We start from the raw sequence: 24,316 nt of genomic DNA on the forward strand, positions 1-24,316 counted from the left end.
TAGAGCATTCACTCGTAAAAACAGGTAGTAGAAGAAATAATAATCATCTTTACGACTTCTCACTCTATTCAGCACCTTGTTACGATACTGCGCACTCATTGTGGCCCGACCGAGAAGTGGTTGTAAAATCTTTTCTTTACTACCCGTTTCACTAATTGTACCTTTATGAGTTTACGACTTTTGCGGCTACTCGACAGTAGTAAAGTCACTTAGAGGCTTTTGTAGACTTTTTTTTTGCGCGTGGGTGGCGTCGAAGACGATAAAAGGAGTGATACGAAACTCAAGTACCCATTTATGTTACAGTGGTAGTTAGCTTTATGATTTATTGCAACATAAGCTTGATCATTTTGATTTTTAATACTTACTTACCAGTGGGCATGTGAAATCGATAAGTCTAGTTTTTCGGGCGACCACGTGCGTTCAGTGATAAGAAAGGGAAAAGAGAGCGTGACTGATAATAGTTATTTAATAGTCATTAGCGAAAAGGGGACGGAGCGTGATACGGCGCTGGTGCTGGCGGGCGGCGCGAGTGCCGCGCGCGAGGCGAGTCGGGGCCGCGCCGCTGCCGCTCAGTCGCTTGCGTGAGCCGGGCCGCGGCGATCGTCCACGCTCAGTCGCTCGCTCGCGCCACACGCGGACGCAAACTTCGCTCGCGACGCACGCTCGCACTCAAAATACACCTCCCACCACGTGACTGCGACCGGCCCCGCCGCTTAAAAACTCGTAAAATAATCGTAAAAAGTAAACACACATCAACTCGCCTTTATCGCCGACGAGACCCATTATGACGCTCGAGTGACGTATAACAGGCAATAAAATTATCGAAAATTAATTTCCACCGAGTGACATTGGCGGAGGTCGCGTTATCACGGCGATGACATAAGTGCTTATTTAACTGAGTGACGTTAGTGACTGTGAAGATGAACTCTTATTTCGAGCAGGGCGGTTTCTACGGGGCGCACGGAGTGCACCAGGGCGGGGGCGGAGGGGACCAGTACCGCGGGTTTCCTCTGGGACTGACGTACGCCCAGCCTCATGGTCTGCACCAGCCCAGGCCGCAGGACTCCCCGTACGACGCTTCGGTGGCTGCTGCGTGTAAATTGTACGCGGGAGAGCAGCAGTACGGGAAAGCGGATTGTACGAAAACTGGTGGAGATCAGCAAAATGGGTACGGGGGTAAGGAAGCCTGGGGGTCTGGGCTGGGAGCTTTGGTGCGGCCAGCGGCGTGTACGCCGGAGGCGCGGTACTCCGAGTCCTCGAGTCCCGGCCGGGCCTTGCCGTGGGGCAACCAGTGCGCGCTGCCAGGCGCCGCTGCCGCCGCTCAACCCGTTCAGCATCAGCCCACCAACCACACCTTCTACCCTTGGATGGCCATAGCAGGTCAGTTTATCTTTATCCCACACGTTGACAAAAATGTACGACTTAAAAGAATTAATGTAAGTATAATGTAGTCAAATCGTAAATTAGTAACTCCTGCTAATTAATCATTGGGTTTAAGAACGCATACCATATAGGATGGTCTTATGAAAAAGCCCTAAAATGGCGCTCCGCTCACGCGCGGGCGAACAAATCTCACCGGAATCCAATAAGATCCGATCAGGTAGTGGCCGAGTTTTCAAGTGTCAATAAAACGCACATAAAACCAACGACCCTCGTCAACACTACTTATTGATGCGACAGATTCGAGTGTCGTTTATAATCTCAACCCATTCAGTGTGTCGACCTTAACTAATTAGAGGCAATAAAAGAGCTGATCAGCGATAAAACAATAAAATTAAATTTGAATGAGTCATAAAAAAATTCGCACCTCTTTTAACGTTTTATAACTAGACGTTTAATGTCTCGACAAATGCTAAGTGGCTTGTTTTAATAAACGGGTATTTTAGATTTTTATTTGCACCTGATTTGATGAGCTATAAATTTTTGGTAATTTGGGCTATAAACGCTCATAAAGTGTTAGATTTTAGTTTGTTTATTAATTTTAAAAACTAATTGCTATATTTATAATAGGAAGAATATATTTTAAATAATCAGTCTTTTACATGTGACATATATTTTTCTTAATTCTATGATAAATTAGTTAATGTGAAAAAAAAATATATACGACAAATTTCCATTTTAAAAGTCGAAGAAAGTATTTTTTTCTAAATTACAAAAAAAAACAGGTCTAAATTACAACCTTAACAACTTTTTTCTCAACAAGTAGTGCTACGACACTTCGACCAATCGACTACGCGCTCAGTGCAAGTGCTACGGCGTAGAGGGCGAGCGCATCGAAATAATAAAAATCGATGTTTGATTTTTGTTTGACTGAAAGGGCTCTGATCTAATATAGAGTTACTTTTCTAACAGATTATGTGGTTAATAAAAAACAAACTTGATTTTCGGCAAAATAATTGTAAAATAATTTAATAAATCATAAATAAAATACAGAAGTAAATAAAAACTAGAGAACATAATTAACTTACATATTTCAAGGCCTAGCAAGTTTATTTTAAAAGCATTAAGTATGAACATTTTTTTAGATATATTTAGAAAAATTGAATTGAGTGAAATAACTGGCACTTGAGGTATCCCATCTTAGGCCTCTCGGTTGGCAACGCATCTGCAATCCCCCTGGTGTTGCAGGTATTTATGGGCGGGGGTGATCTCTTACCATCAGGAGACCCACTTGCACGTTTGCCATCCAATCAAATAAAAAAAAATGGTTTAAAACTACATATTCGAAGATCTTGTAGGTTTATGATATTTAAACAAGCGGCAGTTTACCAATATAAATTGGCAAACGTATATGTTATAGGTATCTACTTTGGAAATAAATAATGAATGCTTACATGTAATTTAATTAAATAGTAGAAAAAAGCTTAATAAAACAGACGTCGATTAAAACGTGTTTAAATACATAACTGGGCAAATAATATAATGACACTGGCGACGCATGTATTAACAAAAGTTGGTAATTTAACCATTTTGCTTAATAATAACAGGTTGACGTACTTTAATAACTTGACAACTTCCAGTTACCTGCAAAGTTAATAGTTAGTCCTATCGAAGCGAGGGTAAAGTATAAGTATAAGCTAGTTCGGTTTTTTTAAAGTTAAATGCTGCTTTGAGATCTCATCACTTAATGTCGTCACTTTATTTATAATCTACGATATGAGAACTTCTGATCAAAATTGTATTGGAAAAATTAGAATTATGTTTTTTTTTTATAGTGAGTGATTACTTTCTCCAACTTAATAAAACCTGATAATGTAGCGTCATTTTAGCGGCCCGCGTTATGGCGGGAGCGCGCGCGCCGGGTCGATGACCCGATCTAGTTTGGGAACATTATTATTAACTTCACTGCCACTGACCATCGACAAATGGCCACTCGATAATGCCGTCTTCAGCGACCAAAGACAAAAAAAATACGAACGAGAGGAAATTTTACGCCATTTGTCTGTTGGTTTTGAATGCTAATGAGAACAGAACACCACATGATGTCCGCTTCAAATATTGTTTTTCAAAGGAAATCTATAATTAATTAAAATCTAACGGGGAAAAATTAAGCTGATTCTTGTAAGAGTTATCGCTTAGAAATAATTTTTAATCCAATAGGCGAGACACTGGCCAGTAAGACCAATTAGAAAAAAACGACTTATTAGAATTCGAAATTGGAATCCCATTTATATCGATACCGGCGTTACCACGTAAACTCACACAACTAACGCGTAATTAATGCGACGCGCGTGTGGTCCCGGTTCTCATAACTCATGCGACTTGATAAAATTAAGTAACACGACCTAAAAAAAATTAATAAAACAAAAATAAGTAGTCGGTCTGTCGGCCATATTTCACTCGGGGTGCACGCAACGGGCCGCGAAAACAATACAAGGACGAAACGTGGGCCGGGCGCGCCGCGCCGTGCAACCTCCGACATGACTGCCAGAGGTCGTTTTGCCCAAAATGTAAGCCTGTGTAACGGAGGTTTTACTGAAACAAACGAAAGTCAGCACTTCATACCTACCACAGTAATTATTTCCTACTAGCTTTTGCCCGCGGCTTCGCCCGCGTGGAATTTAGTTATCGCGCGCTGTTCCCTCGGGAACTGTGCATTTTTCCGGGTTAAAAAGTAACCTTTGTCCCTCTCTGGCCCACTATCTCCATGCTAAAAATCACGTCGACCCGTCGCTCCGTTTCGACGTGAAAGACGGACAAAGATACAAATACACACAAATACACACACACACTTTCGCATTTATAATATTAGTGTGGATACCTACTCGTACAATTTTTTTCTAAAATTATTTAATGTTAGAGAACGGTAAAAAATCGATCAAAATAGTTTTTCGCATTTATCTCGAAAAGGTGAAAATTTGTATGTAATGTAGGCAGGCCATTAGCCAAATAAGTGGTCTATCAATTTTTAAACAAGTGTCTATCAAATGAATAGGTATGTCGCCAAAGTCGAACTTTCAAGTCTTTTTTTTTATTTTACAAACGGCTAACGAGCAAGTGGCATTAGCATTTTTGTTTTATGACATGGAAACGATTATCAACTTTAGGGTGGTAGACCACATATTAATATTTGGCTGATGGTGTGATGGTAGCTATGTATATCAGTGTTGTACTTATAGAAGTGCGTACTTATTTTTTTTAGCAACCGAAAAAAGCTAAACACTCCTGACCTGTCTTTTTGTTAGAAATGTTTTTTTTGTTGTTGTTTTTTTTTAATGTGTGTTAAAAATAAAGTTGTGTTAAATACTTGTGATGTATAGATATAATTTAATAATATTGTAAATCTGTTTAAAAAAATTATACCTCGCTGAGTTTCTTGCCGGATTCTTCTCAACAGAGGTTTTTCCGAACCGGTGGTAGTTTTTTTTTTTACATGACATTGAATAAAGATATTTTGACTTTGACTTTTTTAATTAATGGACTGGGAGGAATGAATGACTTAAGTACCTAATTCACTTCGTAATTTAATCGTTACTTATTTTATTAAAGTATTTCTCAGTGAAAAGGCAGGTTGTTTATCATTTTTTCTGTTACTAAAAATAAATGTTCTTTGAATAGTTAGATATTCGTTTTTTAATACGCAAATGCATAGGCGTAACAGGTTTTTTGCAGAAGGTAGCTTGCTGTTGCGCTCTTTACTTTGTAAAAAAATGCAGCTTTCGAACTAGCAGTCAAATCAAAGGGATTTAATGACAGGTTTGACATTATGGTTAAAGTAACTTGGTGCAACTCATGCTAATTATCGAGGTAGTTGTCGAGTTAATTCAAATAATATGATTATAAAAAGAGATAACTGCACTGTGAAAAAATAAAACATTATTTTTGTGATTATAATGACTAGATATAGTGCAGCAATTTTGCGACTAAATAAATATACACCTAACGTAGTGATCAGGTGTTTCTCTTAAAGTGGTATATATACGGCATAAAACAGTAAAACGAATGCCAAATGCAAATGCGTTGCCTTATTCTAATTTTTTGTCCTTGTAAAATGTGGCGGTTACAAAAATTTGAGCCCTCATTTACTTTCTACTGTTTTAAAACATTCGATGTTTATATTGTACTTGTACTTACTGCTAATAATGAACTAGAAATAGTTACAGCACAAAACATACGAGGGTTGTTTCAGTTTCAATGACACTTTTACTTACCTTGTCTGCCTGTATATTATTTATAAAAAATAATATAGGAACATTGTGGGAACATAAAAAATATAAACTATAATCTAGTCTAGTACACATAAATTCAATATTTTAAAAAGATTGAATTAAATAGAAAACAAAAACTATCAAAATTCAATAACAGATAAGTCGAAATTCTGACAGTTTTTAATCAAATTTAATGCAAATGTGGATTTGCAATCAGGCTTACCAAAAAAATAATGATAAGCTTTTTGATGTAGGCGAATCGTGGGAAAACCTGCACACACCTTTGAAGCAATTTAATTCTTAAGTTTCCAATAGATATCTACTGGACTGGCTTGAAAACTATAACCTAAACATATAGGCTGCCATGATGATGACAAACAAAATTGCCGCATTGGTTGGTTTTGTAATGCAACGTTCTTCACTCACATTGCAACCTCACAATTTTATTTCATTTTTCCGTTTCGCGTCTAAACCCAACTCATGCAGAGCTGACCCTATAATTTCTAAAACTGGTTCCAAAATTGGCGACTCAAGTGCCCGCGGGTTCACATTTAAATACTCCTTCATTAAAGGGAAATGAGATATTGTAATAGCTAGGTTACTTAGCCCTCAGTTTTTCAATTTTATTGCGTGAAATCGTTTTGTGTCAATTATCTTGGAGCTGGTTACTTCGCCGTTCTGCATTAGAAAAAAAACAAGCTAGTCTTGATTTTTTATTGTTTTTTTTTACCTCTAGGTACAGTCGAACCATTTGATTACTGACCCACCGTAGAACGTTCTCACAGTAAGTGTTATAATAAATCCCCTTGTCAAGCAATGCCATGTCATTATGAGTTTTTCTACGAAAGGTTCCACAGTAGGTCACGATTCAGTTGCTTCGAGTGTACCTACACACAATATAAATGACTGTACCTAATTGTTATGTTGTCATGGAGTTTTGCGCTAGTGTCGCCCCCTGCACAGAGCTTTGCCCTATTCTAAAGTAAAGCGCAGTGATTCGCATGAAAAGTAGCTCTGCTTTAAAATAAATTTATTTGAAAGTACAATAATTCATTGTTACTATCTGTAAACCAATTTGATTGCATTTTTAGACAAACTTATCTTGTTACTTACTTAATCGCGTTTTGTAATTGTATTACTTGATTTTTTTCACAATTGTATACTTACCTAATCATATTAAGTATATTTCTACTCAAATAAAAAATACTTACTGAAATGTAATTCCTAATATTGCTTTTAACGTTAACTGTCAATTGCTTACAACTTAAACGAACAAAAAAGGCACGACTTTAATAAACCGTTTAAAAGAATCCCAGTCAATAGAGGCATCCATAGTACCTACCCTAAATTGGCTCGTCCACCGCACACCATCAAAACAAACACCACTACTAACAAACAGAGCGGCATAATAGGCCGTGAGTCGCAAACCATAAACTAATAATGGGGGAGAATATGTTTTATGACACCAGTTTTGAATAATACTTTTTTAACGTCAGTAATAGTCAGTATTCATCAAACCGTCTCAGCACTGGCACGTTTGTGACGAAAAAAATAAACAAGTAATTTAATTTGTGAAATTGGAGAGGAAATTTGAATTTAGAATCTGTTGGTTTGACGGAGCAATGGCGGCGGAGGTGTGCATGCGCCTGTTTCCCGCCTGTACGTACGCTACGCGCCACGCCGCCAGCCATCTTGGATAAGAATCGATCATAGGTGTGCAGCTGTGAAGTGATAAATACAATGCAGTTTTAATCTCTGTTAACTCGTGCAGTGTTTAAAGTTATTGCAAATTGTGGTTCGGATTTTATAATGTGTTGACTTTTGTAACTGGAAATGTTAATTTATAATAAGTATAAGTATCAAATTAGTAGTATTTTTAGGATCCTTTCGACTGCCATAATTTTATAAGCCATAATGTAATGTTTGTCATAATTATTATTAGTCATCATTTTTTTCTCGCTGAAACCGTAAATTTTTCATCATTTTTTAAATTGTCCTCTATAGAACTCTATAGGCTAGGTTAGGTTTGTTTTATAATAATTCTGAAAAATAAATGGTTTCAGAGAAAAAACAGATGTCAAACATTACATTATAACTAACAATTTTCTACCAGTCGATATAGACCCAGTACTTTTATTTAGTAGTTAGGCGTTTAAAGTATTTTTATAAAATTTAGTAGTACTTTGTAAGTCCCAAAACCAATTTCACTAAACGTTGATGACTTGGTTTAGATATCCTTTTAGCAGGTTTACCACACCCTGCTAATTTTATTTCCTTGATGGTAGTAATGTATTCCTATTTTTTTTATCTATAATTTATAGAAAATATATGAGTAGATTAAGTAGGTATGTTAAATTAAATCACTAAACTGAACTGAAAAAAAAACAACCTATAGTAAAGAAAAATAACATATATTTCGGTTTTTTAACTTTTTTGTTATTTTGTACCGTTTGACAATAATTTGCGACTAACCATAGTCCTAAATTGCTATCCTAATGCGGTATTGACTGGCGTTTGAAACTCAAATTACATATTTCAATCCCATCAAAACAATTCTGTAATGTAAACAAAACAAATATAAACCATGATTTATCATGAAAACATGTACAGAAATCTAAATTTACCCAGATATTCCGTACTGGCTCTTGATCCGTGACCTAGGATAGGTTATTATGCGTCGCATTGGAAATTACGGGACTGTTTTCATCCCGTATTTAGCATTTTATAAACAGAAATCTTGCCGTTTGCCTCGACAGATGCTTTGACTTGTTTACCAACAACTTATCTGCTTTAAGATTGTCAAAATCCGAGATTTCCTAGAAAAAATTGTAGTTTTTTTTTAAAGTGTTCGATCTAAAAACCTGTTTCTAATTGGTGTCTGTTTCGATTATAATTAGGCTTTTTAACAGACGCATAAACCATTCGATCTTTTACTAATAAAAATACCTGATTGATTAGGCTATTATTACAAGTAGAATCATAATAAATCAACAATTACTCGTTATTAATTACGAAAGAAAACGAAAATAATTGTTACAGTAAAAAATTAAACGGTCTTCAAATTCCCGTGAATGCACTTAGCCTTTCTGTACAGACGGAGGAACAAAGCAAATTACAGCTTGCATGCAAAAGGTAACTAGCAACTAAGCCGGCTGCTGATAGAAAAAAAGTTACCGACTTAATAAGCTGTGATTAAATTAAGCAAGGGAATATTATTTTCAATCTTCGACAGTTGCTTTTTAATTTGTTTAGTGATTTTTCTGAACTATTTTCTGCAGACATTTAAAATGGTTATACTTAGCCACATTGTCTGTAGTCGATAATTCATCTTCGTTAGCTTTGCAAAAAATTATGATACTAAATAAGTATTACAAGGCTGCGGTCACGAAGAGAGTGACGTCATGGGTTAGTCATCCATCCATAGATATGTTGAACCGAGAAGTACACGAACTACTTAAAAAGAGGATGAAAAATGATGTAACTTTAAAATAAACACTGGTCGTTTCGTTATTTCAGAAAAAATAATCTAGTACTGCTATATTCTTCTTCTGTGAATCAAATTCTATCAAAAATGTATAGAAACTGCGGAGAACATTTCGTAAAGCCATATTTTTATTTTTATTAGATCACCTTTAATTAATCATTTACCAGTCGAGGCCAAACTCCTATCTACATACTCTTCTTGCTCAAGATTAACACGCGACTCAACCAATTCAAGTTTAAGACAGAAACTTGTATGTCTCTTAATTAAGAGAGAATTTACTCGCAAATTTACATCCTGAAATATAATAAATATGCTTACGAGTATAAAGAATGTGATTGAATCAAGTGTGTTAGACAAAATTAAAATCGTGAAATTAAAAACAATGTACACCTAGACACCTAGCAATTGGAATTTCCATAATATCAATTCAAATAAATACGAATTTCAATTTTGACTGGGCTCATAGGTACACTGCTATTGCATTATCTATGGAATATTCATAGCAACAACGTATGTACGCAGGCTACTAAAACACCACATTTCGGCTCTCGGCTCTGCTTGCTGACTCAGCTCTGCTTTCGGCTCTGCAAATAAAAAATAATAAGAGTTATTAACTTACGCTAGCTTAACCAGGAGTCATGAAAGAATTAGTCTATTTTTAAGAATAACGAACAGTTATCATTTTTCTCTACTTCAGATTTGCACCCGTAAAAGTGCATAGGTAACTCAAACTATTAAAAACTTGACTGCAAAAAAGTGTGATTAAAAAAAAATAACAAAAGTTATGTAACAGAATTTCGTTTCAATTAAAATAATTGCCGCAAGAGAGGAGATATAAGTAGTCAAAGTTACTGATCACAAAAGATTTTTATTATTTTTTAACGAATTAAAAAAGTAACTTTCAATTCGACCCTTTATTGTTTCCTATGTTAGAGTAAATCTATTACAATTTAAAAAAAACCCGACTTAAAATTTTTGACCTAAGTGCATACAAACAAACATTTGGTATGTTTGTTTGTATGCGCCTATAGTTATGTCAAAAACTATGTCAGATTCCAAAAAAAAATCAATTGAAATATATTTAGTCTAACATAGGAAACAATAAAGTTTCATCCAAATTGGTTCAGTAGTTTTTAAGGAAAGATGGACAAGTGTGAATCAGTCACTCGGAAAATGCGTCGTTGGCCTAACAATGTAAATATAAAGAAATAATTCAAAAAATACTCTAGTATTTGATTCAATTAGTCGGTTTATTTATTTTTTTATCATACTATTTTTTTTTGTGGTGCAATGTGGTCGAGTTCTTTTACACTATTTATTTTTGAAAGCATTATATACGATGTCGATGTGTCATACATGTTGATTAGTACGCTCTTCAAGGAGTTGAAATATCGTCATACCTCCGTCGTTGTTTCATGTTCATGAACGTTTTCGCTTCGCTTCGCATGGGCGACTATCCTGCAGGCAATTACTGCCTCGCGATACCTCGACGCAAGGAGGTGGCAGACTGAGCCTATTATAATATGCAAATACGTACTAATTTCCTTTGGCGGGCTGAAGTGGCTAGTGAGTAGATTTTAAAATACACTCGATGAATAATTTGGTGGCTCCGATTTTCGTGACATTGGCATTGATCCGAATATGTTTATTTCATAAGTTATCCGACATCTACTAAAAACTTTCTTCGTTTTAAAGCTAAGTTTTATGAAAAAAGAAAATGTTTTGTTAACTTTTATATCGTTAAGTATTTGTGTCTAACGTTTATTGACGATTTTTTTAAATTTCACTGTAGTTACATGAACCTATTTTAAACTATGTAATATCAAGTAAAGTATGCACCATGCACTTATTATCGTTACTTAGCCTTTCCCTCAGTGCAGAAAACTTACCAGCAAGCTAATTTCAATCCTCTACCATCCCCTTAAAGATGAATTTACATTGAGTAATTCATTCATAAAATATCCATTTTATAGAGCTTTATGTCCACGTCATAAAGTCCTTTTTTGTGGGTAATGTTCAAGTATTTAAGATGTTTTGGTATTATCTCTTTGACATACAAGGCTTCGTGCCGAAACTAACATTTCATTGAGCAATGTATCTTCTTTTTAAGCTAAGTCAAGTTATTCGCGTTTTACTAAAGCAGTAAACACTATTAAGCTACCGTCTATTGTTCCGTTATTAAAATATGCTAATCGTATACTAGATTGTTACTACTTAATGCACTTGAAATTAGCTAAGTGGTAGTCTTAAATTAATTTCAAACGTTAATAATTTTAAAATTAACAGAGGTTTCAATTACGTTCATTATATTAACATACAAAAAACAAATACACTGTTGTGTAGTTAAATTTGTTTTTTTAGTAATATAATCGATGCATCGATGCATCGATGCATCGATGCGCAGTATGTTGGGAGTGAAACGGGTTGACCGGGCGGAACACTATATTGCGCTCCAAAACACGCATTGCTGATGTGGGTGTCAAGACTGCCATGCTGAAATGGGACTGGGCAGGCCACGTCAGCCGTATGGAACCCAATAGGTGGGCTAAAATAGCCACAGACTGGATACCACAAAATGGACTTCGGCGGCGTGGCAGACCCAGGCGTCGATGGCGGGACGATCTGGACGCCTTTCTTCGCAGCTGGTCAGAGATCGCCCAAGAAAGGGTAGAGTGGAGGACATGGGGGGAGGCCTTTGCCCAGCAGTGGGACACCTCTATAGGCTTCTAAATAATAATAATAATAATCGATGCATATTTAGTGATTTCTGACACGAAAGTAAGTTGTTACTAGTTAAACCATCGAATGGTCTAATACCCTTCTTTTGGGCTTCGCCGCAATCAGGTTAAAAGATCTATTATGACATGTTATAGGAATAATTCATTTATTTATCTCTCTATAAAAAAAAATGTACCATTTTTACTCCATCATTTTCCGGGCATTCTGTAGCAAGTCGTTTAATTAATTCAATTTTTGGCCAATCAATGGTATTACAGTCCGTAACAAATGTTTCAGCATTCGTCGCGCCACTCACAAATTCGCCTCGCCTCTTGCACCAACGACCAATAAATTTTATCACACCACTTCAGTAGGAATCTTTAATTATCTAACAATAAAAACCTCCATAGAATACTCGAATGTGAATGCTTTATCTATTGATAGAGAAAGTAATATTAACGGTCAAAATTAAAAGTTCTTGGTTTTGTGACGGCTAAATTTCTAAATCGATTTGGCAAAATTGTTTCGTCGAGGCTGTGTCTATGTCGTTACTTAAAAAAATACTCAATCTGCAATTTGGCCACATACTGCGATACCCGTTGTTATTAGACTATTACCATAGATTTTAGTTTGTTATCGAGATTGTAAAAGAACCAGGTAGCTTTTCGAATACGCAGCGAGCACAACGGCTGCGTCGGCGCCGCTAGCGTTGATGTTAAGCCCTTACCACATATTTAGTTAATAAAACTTCCTCACTCACAAGCAACTTCTGTCAACTATGTCCGTCCTGCTCTATCACTTGTCTGTTAAAATAATTTGACGAAAAATTACTTTGTTCAGTAAAAATTTGTTGTTGTTTAATTACATATGACCATGATAATTTAATTACATACATGTGATGTTAGTAAAGTTTTAAATCATATCTGTAGTTTCCGTCTTAATTTTGTGTGATAGAAAAGTTAATTGGCGGTTTATTCTCAAATTAGTGTAATAAAGCATTTTACCATGAACAGTCTTCAGATTCTTATCGTTTTGTAACTTAATAGTAAATTAGGATGGTAATATTGACGTTAGTTCCAAGAAAGAGAAGACTATATTTATGTTAGTTCAGTTGCGCAGCCCCGAAAAGGCCGAAAGCTCAAGTTCGTTTAAAAATACATGCGGGTCTAAAAAAACAACATATCTATTATAGAGGCCGTTTTTTACGCACACTGCCCAGGAACAGAATCGTAAATTATAATTTAGTAACCCAAAGGCCACGAAATTAAGATATCCACCTTTCCGCATCTACGGCGGCGTTCCTTTGTGTGTACATTTTAACAGCGGTTCAGTTTAGTTCTTAAATTTGAATGCAACGGACGTCCCGTTTTAGAATCAGAAACGCTGTGAGCCGAATTTAGTGTCCAATCTGCATCGCCTAAGTGACCTACCACAGAACGATTTGTTGGCGGCCTTCGATCAGCATAGTGATGCGACACACGTAGCAACAATTTACACTCGGAGATATGTAATCGGACACCGAAGAAGGACTGAGATTGCGTGTGTCATCGCACCTACTGATTGATACCTATTTATTCTTCAATTTACACGCTATCAGACACACAATGGCCAGCCTAATCTCAAATGAATTATTGCTGCAACAGAGTTGTCGTGGATTCTTCATTGCTTTTACTTTTTCACACGCATCAAAGGAGATGTTGACGGTCAACGCACGAATGTTGGAATCATCGGCGCTTACGCAGAATTTTAATTAGAGTTTCCTACAGAGTTACATTGCATTCGCGATACATAAACATTATGCGGCGCGCACTCATGTTAACAGCGGAAAATACATTCGCGTACTGTGTGTTACAAAGTGTTTTTTTACTTAAAATGTGTTTTAAATCGTGAAAAAGTTTGTTCAATAAATTCATGTGAATCTGAGACGCGTGTTTTCTACTGGTTTTTTTACAGTAGTTTTTCGATATTTGAAAAATTGTGTCAGTAATTTTTGAGTTTAAAGACCGCGGTCGTTATTATGAATGCGAGAGCACGAAGCGTCGGCCGCGGTAAATTATGTCTCCACAAACAATGCACCAAACAGTCTTACGGCGTCGCGTATTAGGGGGTGCAAAAACCTGCGCTTGCATAAGCGGAGCGGAAAAATATGTAGTTGCTTACCTTCTAATAGCTTTGCTCGACTATGAAACTACTAAACTAATTGTGGAATTTATACGGAAAATTGCCAGCCTGCACCAATTAGGTAAAGATAACATGCCTAAACTAATTACAAAAAACATGGTGTCCCTACTAACAATCAGTTTTTGGGATACGGCGAATTCATCATAGGAAATGTTTATTTTCTTAAGTAGTACAAAATTATCTCAGAGGTAAGGATAGTAAGTAAAAAGTGTAATATTAAGCATCTATGAGGTAGAGCATACATTCTTTTAAATCATTAAACTTTTAGTGAACATAGGTAGTACTTCCACTTGACTCTTTCTAGTTTTCTCGTTAACTTAGTAAATTATACGAGTATATAAATATATTTTTCTGTAACTTAACCCAGAATGCTATCTAAACTCAAGCCCGGAGTTTCACCTGAATCCAGTGCTCCCCTGCCTCGCAGGTTTCCAGGGCAGGGGGCGGGGCGGCGACCTCCGCCCTTCCGACTGACCTGAGCTAAAACTATTGTTTTGCAGCTAAACTTTGAGAAACACTGTGTCGCTAATAGTATAAAAAATTAAATGTTTCCGGAAATCTATATGGCTAAGTTAAAATCGGTAAAAACCGCCTAAGCGTGAGTAGTTACCGCACTGCAATATTTTTAGATGGTTCTAAAAAAAATGTAAATTCAAATTTTTATTTATATTTTCGTATTCATGCACGCTGTTATTAAAAAAATGTTTAACAATTCACCCCATTAAATACCTTATTTACAGGGGTTATCATTATTTAAAAATTCAATAAACTTTCCGTCCGACATTAAGCGCGCAACACACCTTCCGATCGGCCGGTAGCTGACTTAAGATAATGTTCACACCTGCCGTAGGTACTCAGTGTCAGTGCGAACGTCGCATGGCAACCCCGAAGAAAAATGGCATATGTTTACGAAAAACTAAATACACATGCGTCCTTTTTATACTCGTTGTAGACTGCCGCGAACGCACTTATGTATAAACTTTACGATTAACGAACTGTCCAGCGACGTAGGAGGCACGAGGCATGCGATGTCGAAACGAGTTCTTAATTTGAGTTTCATAATTTGACATGCTTGTGTATAGTTTATTCATATTATTGGGATACAAAGTTCTATAGTTAACACGTGATTCCAACGAAAATGTTTTGGTAAAGGCTTTTCCTTGTTTTTTTTTTTTTGGTTGGCCGGGTGCAAAAGAGTATTCAATAATTGGTGTCGATATCTCTATTGGCCCCACAATCACAATATTGCTAGCAACATACTATAACTAAGTAAAATATTATTGTTTCGTTTAAACATGGTTTAATAGTAGGTACTAAGTCACTTTTATAGTGCCTTCTATTGTTTGTACAAAGAGGTTCATTGCCGACTCACGGTCCCCGTTTTTATTGCGGTTCACGACACACTTTATGGCATCAGCTGTTTGACTACGTCACTACAGCTGTTCGTGCTTTAACAGCCCTAAAACCTATTAAAATCGCTACCTATTAGGTGTTAAAACATTTCGTCTAATTTGAATGGCTCAATTTATTTTATTGAGTAATAAAATTTGTCTACCTCAATTCGCCTCGGTTTGTTTGGGCGCGAAAATTGCAAGACCTTTAGAACTGGCTTTTAATGTTCTGTGGTAGAATTGTTTTTTTTTTTTATAACTGGCTGAAAGAAGCTGGCCAGGTATGAAAGTATTGTTTTTGATACTTTAAGGTTTTAACGGTTTTATTGTCCAAAAAAAGTTGCACAACCAAAGCAATTGTTGGCCAGTGGATATTTTTTAAAAGCCTGTTATTGCGACACGTCCACAATTGCTTTCGTGGAAGCGATAACGGTGTACAGTTAGTTGGATTTTTATTGTTTCAAAATGGCGGACAGGTAGTCTAACAAAAAATACCAAAGTTAAACTTCCTTCCGATTTGTTGATTTCTAAATTTATGCCTTTAGTAATATATGATACCTACTTTGAGAGCTAAAGAGAGAAGCACATTTTGAATGTCTTCAAGATAAATTATTATCTAATGATCAGAATATTAGAAACTAAAATATTGTTGAATTTTTGTAACAAAAAGCTGCTGTTTTTGACTTTGATCCAAAGAAAAAACGCAAGGTAAATTGGCATTCATCCGGCCAGACCAGGCCCTGTTTAGTAAGCAAAATATGTCACTCACATTTTGCCAAGAGCACAGTTCTTTTTTTTTCATTGTGCATGTATGGTTGGATTGCACCGCTATGCAAATCAATTACAATTACACAAAGTAATACCACCATAAAGAACTTAATGTAAGGCTGCGTGCACACTTTGTTTATTTTGCACTCTTTTAGATAGAAAGCCGGGTGTTTTTTTTTACTAGGTGTTGTCGTCGTATTACTGCGTTTGCAAAGAACTCGTTTAACGCTGGCTCGCGGGACCTATGCAATTTTCCGGGATCAAAACGATCTATGTCCGTCCCAATTTTATTGCTCCTGTGGTATAAGCGTGAAGAACTAGATAGACTGATAGACAGACAGACAGAGTTACTTTCTCATTAATAATATTAGTTAGGATTCAGTGCAGATGCTTGTTCAAATCAAATATAGTGTACTGTCTACCTAAGTAGAATCTCCGCGTCAGAATATTGATTAATTTCAAATATATTATAAAAATATCTTTTAGCTATTTCTAACTTCTAAGTATTTTATTCTATGTTTTTGTTTTCAAATAAACATCCGCTTAATTTTGTACATGCTTGGAAAACCTAGCTATGTAGTTGATAAACCTCCTTAAAACATACTTACGCAGAAGGTAGTACAGTTAGCAACAAAGATATGAATATAGGCAAAGTGCTAAAAATATGTATACAGGACTTTATTGCCGGAACATTAAGGTCGTGTATACATATTTTTTGCACTTTGGCTGTATTCATATCTTAGTTGCTGACTGTACGATCTTGTAAAAAAACAAATTTAAGATGGAATTAAAAAGTTAATTTAACCAGCCAGTATGCGCTAATCTCAATGCGATCGTGGGCCGTCGTACGCGCAGCATTATTGAATCCGCGACAGACGCTACACGTCATAAATCCTCCCCATTGTTCGGCCGATGTCAAAGATCAGCAATTTGCCGTTGTCATGCCAGCATTTACCTTATACCGTACGTAAAACTGTAGGCCGTAATTTAAAAAAAAGCAGCCTCTTGCTTAATCAAGACATAACTTTTAACTTAGAAAAATAATGTAAGTCTAGGCGGATACATTTTTTTAAATCTCAATTCCAACTATAATCGGCAGCTCACAAAAAAGCCATTATACCGTCTAGCTCTAGCTGTGATTTTTTTCTATGTCAACGTTTATATTTATTACAAACATGATCCGGTAGTGCTGGCTGGTTTGAAAAGTGGTCTCGAGACCGTTCTACTGAATCATCGTTCTGAAATTCAAATTGAAACCAATTGTAAGTATTCCAGTTTTGAATTAATGGTAAGGTAAGGGTATAGTCAAGTCTTCGGTTGGTAAGACACAGTAGGGTGACCGTCTCTGTCAGTTCGGTACTCACAAGAAAAGGTACCCAACTGTCGAGCTCTGATTTGTTTTATTTTTATATATGTGAGTAGTCTAAAATAACGCCGCGGACACGAATTTTTTTAGCTGTGCAAACTCAAACTATTCGGAGAAATAAAGCTTCAAAGTACTAAAAAGTGAGCAAACCCTCTAACTTCTATAGAAAGTGACTTCAAACAAATTGCTAGTTAATTACTGGCTTGATTAAATGTTGGAGAATATGCAAAAATAAAGAACTGGTGTTTTGTTATTTCGGCTCAAACTCATATTTTACAAAAAAAGCGGTCCAAAGTATGAAACAGTGTTTTTTTTCTTTGCTCACTTTTTAGTACTTTGAAGGTCAATTTATCCGAATAGGTTGAGTTTGGGCAGCTAAAAAAAATACGTCCATTATTTTACTACTCTTTAACATATATAAAAATAAACAAATCGGAGCCGGACAGTTGGGTTCCTTTGCTTGTCAGTACACTCTACTAGAATGCCGTTACCTTGCACCCCGAGGGCTTCGGAACTTTGCTTCGTGGCGAGGCCGTATTCCGGTAATGCTGCAAGAAAATAGAATCAGCCATTATTTAAAAAACTAACTTGTCGAGTAATCCTGATTCGGCTTTTCTCACTATTTTTTTTCTTCACAAAACTTACTACTTACTAAATTACTTATGATAGAATATAATTTACTGAGCACGGTAACTGTGGGTTTACTTTAAAATAAAAGTTTTATTCGTAAGTAGGTGTAACAAAGATAGTGTCGTAAACAAGCACACGACAACATCTTCACAATTTCAACGTAAAAATACTATGTAAAAAGTTTATTATTTCGCTTAACGCATGTATGATTTTTGTGTTTCGGCCAGTGCCGCTGCCGTATTTATAAGTAGGTATTTGAAAAAGTCTCGGGCCTAAGTATTGAGACGCTTGCATGTGATTCAGGCATTAGTGCCGCGGAACCTTAAAAAAAAAAACTTCAAATCGTAATTCGTAGCTCAATTTTTTACGCGGTCACCTGCAAACTATTCACGTTACCTAACACTAGCATTACGAATGATATCACTCGAGCAATTGTAACGAGTCATTACAAGCCGGCAGCCGAATTATCGACCGGCCCAATTGTGTGCAAGTTCAAGGACCCAATAAAAAGTACCCAGTATACCGCTAGATCACGGGATGTGACGAATTTTATAGCGCACGACAAATTTTTCTCATAATAAACGCCTTGGATTCTGCGTGTTTGTAAACACATGAGTATGAAACGTTACTAGCGCGTGGCTTTCAGGGTTAAAATAATATTTGTAAAGGCGTAACTTGTTGCGGGGAGATTCTTTACAGTGTAATTATAGGGTAAATTAACTGAATGCTATGAGTAATATAAGCCTTAATTAAGATATAATATTTTTGTCGGCGAGATGAAATCACGAATTTTCACAAGAGATTAAGATTATCAAATAGTTAATTGTAAGTAAGTCAGTAAACTCACGAGTGTCTTTGCGATTTAGAATAAAATTAACATTAATTTCGAATTAAGCATGTTTCCTGCAAAGATGCTCCGTTCAGAATTGTATTGTTTTCCTCAGTATAAAATATAGTCTCACGATAGTGATCTAGGAACTTTAAATAGATAACCGTTTAATAAATAAAAAGGCTTAATTAAGTGGCTTCGGTCAATATAACTCATTTTAATGAACAATTACCAAATAAAACACGTTCATATATATATCATGTAATTTAAATTTGGAATCGCGCCTCTTACACTGGCACATTCCCACATTTGCATGCATTTGTTTAATCGTAAATTTTGAATTTCGAAAACGTTTTTGTGTGCCGAGGCTGGTAGAGTCCGCTCCACTCCAGTATTCTTGGGTTGGTATCCGTTATGAGTTATTGTGTTAGCGAAGCTAGGCCGTGCCTACTGCTTATTGTGTCCGACTGTACTCGGGAATGTTTTACCATTGTTTATTGTTATCCGAGTGTTGACTGGAGCTCGATTGATAAATAATTTATATCGCTTTTGGTGTGTTTATGATAACAGTTGTAGTCGATGCTTTGGTTAAGTTTTTTTTACTGTGATATACTGCACTTTTAGTTTGTATCGTTCGTTTTAAACGAAAAGGCTCGGTAATGTTGTTAGTGCAGTCTAGACTAGAAGTGATAAACAGCGCAAAGGTAGATTTAGGAATATTAACAGATGTTTCGTTTCCCAGCGCGCTCGCTGCTAAATTTAAGTTGAACCGATTGTTACTTTGTTTTAGGTTACGTTAATTTTGTACGGATGGAGCAATAAATGACTTATTTTCTGGTGTTTTATTTACAAATCATAAAAAGCGAGTAATGGAAACTAAACTACATATTTCAGGTATTTATGTAGGTACTTGAGAAAGACTCAAAAGCGATAACCATTTAAAAAATTGTTTCATCCTATACAAGTCAAAATATTATTACCAGTTGTAACAACAAAAATATGTAAAACAATTCAAAATGCCTAGTTCATACACGACTTGATTAAGTTACTATTTTTAAATCAAATGTAAATGTGTAGTCTAATTTATTAATTTGATTATATATGAGTGAAGATAACACAACAAATCACCTTATGAAGGAACTATATCAAGATTGATAAAGGGTATTCTTCAAACGAGGGTTTTCCTCTGTTTTATTACAATTCTATTACCTACCGACCTAATTTAATGTGCGTTTTGATAGGTAGCATTCAGGTCCGATATTTATGTCTTTATAACAGGTTCGCGTGCGTAAGTGCCATATGGAAGCCGCTTCGTACGTCGCCTAGCGCGGTCACAGCTTGTTAAATATTGTCTCTCATCTGCGTGGAATCTGCAACAAAATTGGATTCGTTAGGCGAATTATTTTCGACTGTGGCAATGTTGTAATTCGTGGAGTTGTCATATGTTTTCAATTAGGGCTACAAAGTGTGGCATGAGCCACGCACTATTGTTGGGGCGGTGACACATCGAAAATTCCGAAACTGGCTTCACATACTGCATATGCATACATTCAAGCACAAAAGTAGCTGAACCTCTTAGTGCATGCTACAATATCAAAAATATAATTTTAAAATGTTTCAAATTAATAGGTACCTAACAGTGGCCAACTACTGAGGGGTTAAGCTATTAATGTATTTCAGCTTGACTGTAATGTATACTGTTGCAATATTTGTAGATATTGTGAGTTTTGGAGTATCAACTTACTATAAAATTAATACATTATCTTGACCAGTTTTAATGTTTGCCTATGTTTTCCCTGTGGACTAGACATAATAATTCAGCAGGTTCAGCTAGTGTATATTAGCGACACCATGATGCAATGAGTTTTGTCAGATTAAAAGAACCAACGGTTGATTTTGAAGACTTTTGGTTCCGTTAATCTGACACGAAAATGTCGTAACTACACTTACACCATTATTCCACCGGCTTAATATTTTGACACCATTCGACAGTATGATAATGATAAACCTAGCGTGTATCACGTCAGTATCGTGGGCGCAGCACAATTTTCTACCGGCGGTTAAAGGGTTTTTCTTTTATGAATTATTATACTATTATCCTTAAGTGCTGCTATCTTTTTTCTGGTAGGTAATCGGTCTGGATATTTCTGTCTTAGAAAAATTGGTCTCGAATACTCTGAAAATTAAAAAATAATATGCTAAGGTGTTGGCTGTTCTCCTATTTTTTATTCAAGTAGACACATATATCGAGGGTATTCTGGCAGAACCGGATAAGTGCACAATATTTATTTACTTATACGGTTTTGCTAGATAAATAAAGCAGAAAAAAATTGAGTATGCCTATGTATGTAAAAAGTTAATAATTTGAACTATTAAAAGCATCTGTTTAGGAATCTATCCTGTGTATAATCCCAATATGGTATGGTCCAAGTCTGATCAAATAAAATAAAAAATATTTTTTTCCATTTTTCAGACAGCCAACAAAGCCACATTATCGATCGCGTATAATCGTTGTGGCATTTCCCGTCCCGATGTTGATTTACCTTCCTTCTTGATTGTTACCTTCATTCAGTTGCACGCATTAAAGCCTAGTAGGTACTATTTCACACTTGCAACAAAAACGTCGTATGTCTTAACAAAATTCCACATATTTTTTACTCTTTGTTTCCTAGCACACTAAACTCCACGTAGTTTAATTTCATTTTAAGCAGTCACGTATTGATAGTTAAATTAAAAACAGCTGTGCTTTAAAATACACTTTCAGTGCTTATTATAGTTAAGTTATAAATCATTAGCTGATCAAACATGTTTTTAATTCGGTGTACCCACTATAGTAAAATTGCTATTTTGATAGTTATTCTTTAGGTTCATTCATATAGCAGTTCTATTGTTACCTAACATAACTCCGAACGGTATCTGCGAAGACCGACCTTGCTAGTGCAATAAATTCAACAGTTGTGACATGCAAATCTCAACCAACTGCATTTGATTTATATTGTTTCCATCGAATACGGAGCGGGCAAATTACTGCAACCGTGTCAGCTACGTTCGGATCACTCAATGCTTCGTAATAGATTTAAGTAAAACTACGAAAAAGAAGGTTTTACGATCTAAATCTTCTTTTTGACTCAATTTTTAACCCCCGACGCCCCGGTTTCACCGCTGTGTCTGTGTATGTGTCTGTCTCTGGCACCGTAGCTCTTAAACGAGTAGACCGATTCGAATGCGGTTTTTTTTATTTGAAAGTAGGTTTTCCAGCAATGGTTCTCAGACATGTTTCATCGAAATCGGTTTAGCCGTTTTTGAGATATTGAACTTTGAAGTGACGAAGTCGGGGGTTTTATAATTTTTTGTGTTAGTTCGTAAGAATATTCCAGTTTTTTTTACTGTCTCAGATGTCAATCAACTTATATTAATGCATCCCATTCCTAAGTCATCGGGGTGTAGATATAATTGTGTGTTTGCTTTAAGAACTAGGCGGTTACTTTAAAGCGCAAACTTTTTACTACAATTTGTGATCGGACTTTTTACGGTATAACATTTTGAATTTGGAATGTCAGTGTTGCAAGTTTACTCGTTAATTCCCGAGCTCAGCGGGCGAGCGCGTCCAGGCGCCGCGTTACAACGTTCCCATTGGCCCCCGAGCGACAGGGTTGCCAATCTACAAATAACGAGTGCCCACAAGCTGCTATTATAATTTCATTCAGGGCTTGCAATAATTACCAACTGATGTTTTAAGAACGCGGCAAGTAACCATTATGCTGTTACAGCAAAAAATCCGGATGCTTAAATAATGTTGGCTAACAAAATAAGTTACGAGCTGTACTCGTAGGTATAATAATTGAATTTAATAGTTTGATTGACATATGGAAAACTTAATGGCATGTTTCAGCTACCGACGGGTCGTAATTTATAAATTTAATGAGAGCCGGTCAGAGGATACTAAAGGTTTCTGTAGCTACTGACAAGGTCAGTATTCCATTGAGAGATGCGCTAATTATCATCGATAAATTGTAGGATATAGGTGAGAGCGCTAGACGTGGCGCATTCATCAATACAACGACCGCAAGTAGTTTATTCGCATTAAATCATACCAGTAATAAATCTCGTGAACCCGTACTGCAACTTATCAAAACAATACGCAGACACACTTCTAGCCTCGCATCCGAGAATGTTGTCTCTACCGCCGCGACCTATCAACATTTTTTCTTACCACGTTAATCACAAGGTCTTATTTACGATAATATTAACGATGAACTTGTTATCCTTCTAAAACATATGGAGATCATTTCAAAATTAAACCTCAAGAGTATGATAAATTTTCATAAATCAGGCGTTATTTATTGGAGTATAGACTTTAATATGTTGCAGATCGGTGTCTTTCAGTTGCAAAGCGTATGCGGTGTTAAGACTATTCTCCGATTCGGTTATCTAAGGTAATCGGACCATCTCTCTTATGATATTTTGCAACACGGTGGATATAAAAATAAAAGTTAAACGTTGTTATTATAGATGTTCGAAGATAATGTTTCACGGAATGATCAGACGGTGAATTAAAAAGGGAATTTTCGGCCACAGGGGTTGTAAGACCTTTAGTTTTTGTATTATTTCAGTCAAGAGTTATTCTTAACTTCGCGTTCATAATTTGACTTCAACAATGGTTCAAGGTTCATGAACTAAAATAAAATAATTTTGTTACTCAAGGATAGGGTCCTTCATGTGGATAAACTTGTCGCGAAGGAGTTAGATATTTTTGGTTAAGAAAATGGATATCCGCTATTTAATGCTTGATGAAATTCATTATGTGAATGAGAAGGTTCTTCTTCTTCCTTTCCGGTTAGTTTTAGAAATAAAACCAGCAGGGCAGCTCAATTGTTTTTTCTCTTTCTTACTGTACCGAGATATTTGGTAGTCGCTATCACTATCACTTGTGCTAACTTAGCTAAAGTACTTAAAAGTCTAGACTATTGCCTAAGTTGATAAACATTATCATATTCCCATCTGTTCTTAAGCGGCGGTTGATTCGTATCTGAAAAGGCTTTCAACTTCGTTGAATACAAAATTATGAATTAAGTAACACCGGCTTGCGAACAAGCATCATTGAAATTTTGCAAACGTCTTCAGAAGGCTTTATCTTTAAGTTATTTCGTTATCTTTATGTGATGCTGTTAGAAATGTGGAAATTAGAGAAGTCTTCTTGAAAAGCTTTGGGTAAGAGCTGTAAACTTTTTATGTACCTACAAGCACTATTTTCAACTGATATTGTTTTGTCATTCGCAGCTGCTTGCACACTTAATCTTT

The 24,316-nt window shown here is 36.0% G+C and overlaps 1 protein-coding gene and 1 long non-coding RNA gene across 5 annotated transcripts in view; one reads left to right on the forward strand and one right to left on the reverse strand.

Moving 5' to 3' along the window:
• Nucleotides 1–576: 576 nt before the first annotated feature.
• The window catches only part of LOC141434086 (homeotic protein ultrabithorax), a 152,575-nt gene continuing 128,835 nt past the window's right edge, over nucleotides 577–24,316 (forward strand). For both annotated transcript variants that reach the window (XM_074096371.1, XM_074096372.1), the window contains exon 1: nucleotides 577–1,380. In XM_074096371.1, the coding sequence (XP_073952472.1) occupies nucleotides 921–1,380 (460 nt within the window). In that variant the 5' untranslated portion in view covers nucleotides 577–920. The remainder of the gene's footprint in view (nucleotides 1,381–24,316) is intronic.
• Nucleotides 8,104–24,316, reverse strand: part of LOC141434091 (uncharacterized) — a 65,555-nt gene continuing 49,342 nt past the window's right edge. For 2 of the 3 annotated variants that reach the window (XR_012452010.1, XR_012452008.1), the window contains 2 exons: nucleotides 20,233–20,385; nucleotides 8,104–9,716 (listed from right to left, as the gene is read on the reverse strand). This is a non-coding gene — a long non-coding RNA (uncharacterized lncRNA). Of the gene's footprint in view, nucleotides 9,717–18,425; nucleotides 20,386–24,316 lie in introns of those variants that run through there. The other variant, XR_012452009.1, reaches the window with a different exon arrangement.

This window comes from Choristoneura fumiferana, chromosome 13 (assembly GCF_025370935.1).
Source record: "Choristoneura fumiferana chromosome 13, NRCan_CFum_1, whole genome shotgun sequence".
Taxonomy (NCBI): Eukaryota; Metazoa; Arthropoda; class Insecta; order Lepidoptera; family Tortricidae; genus Choristoneura; species Choristoneura fumiferana.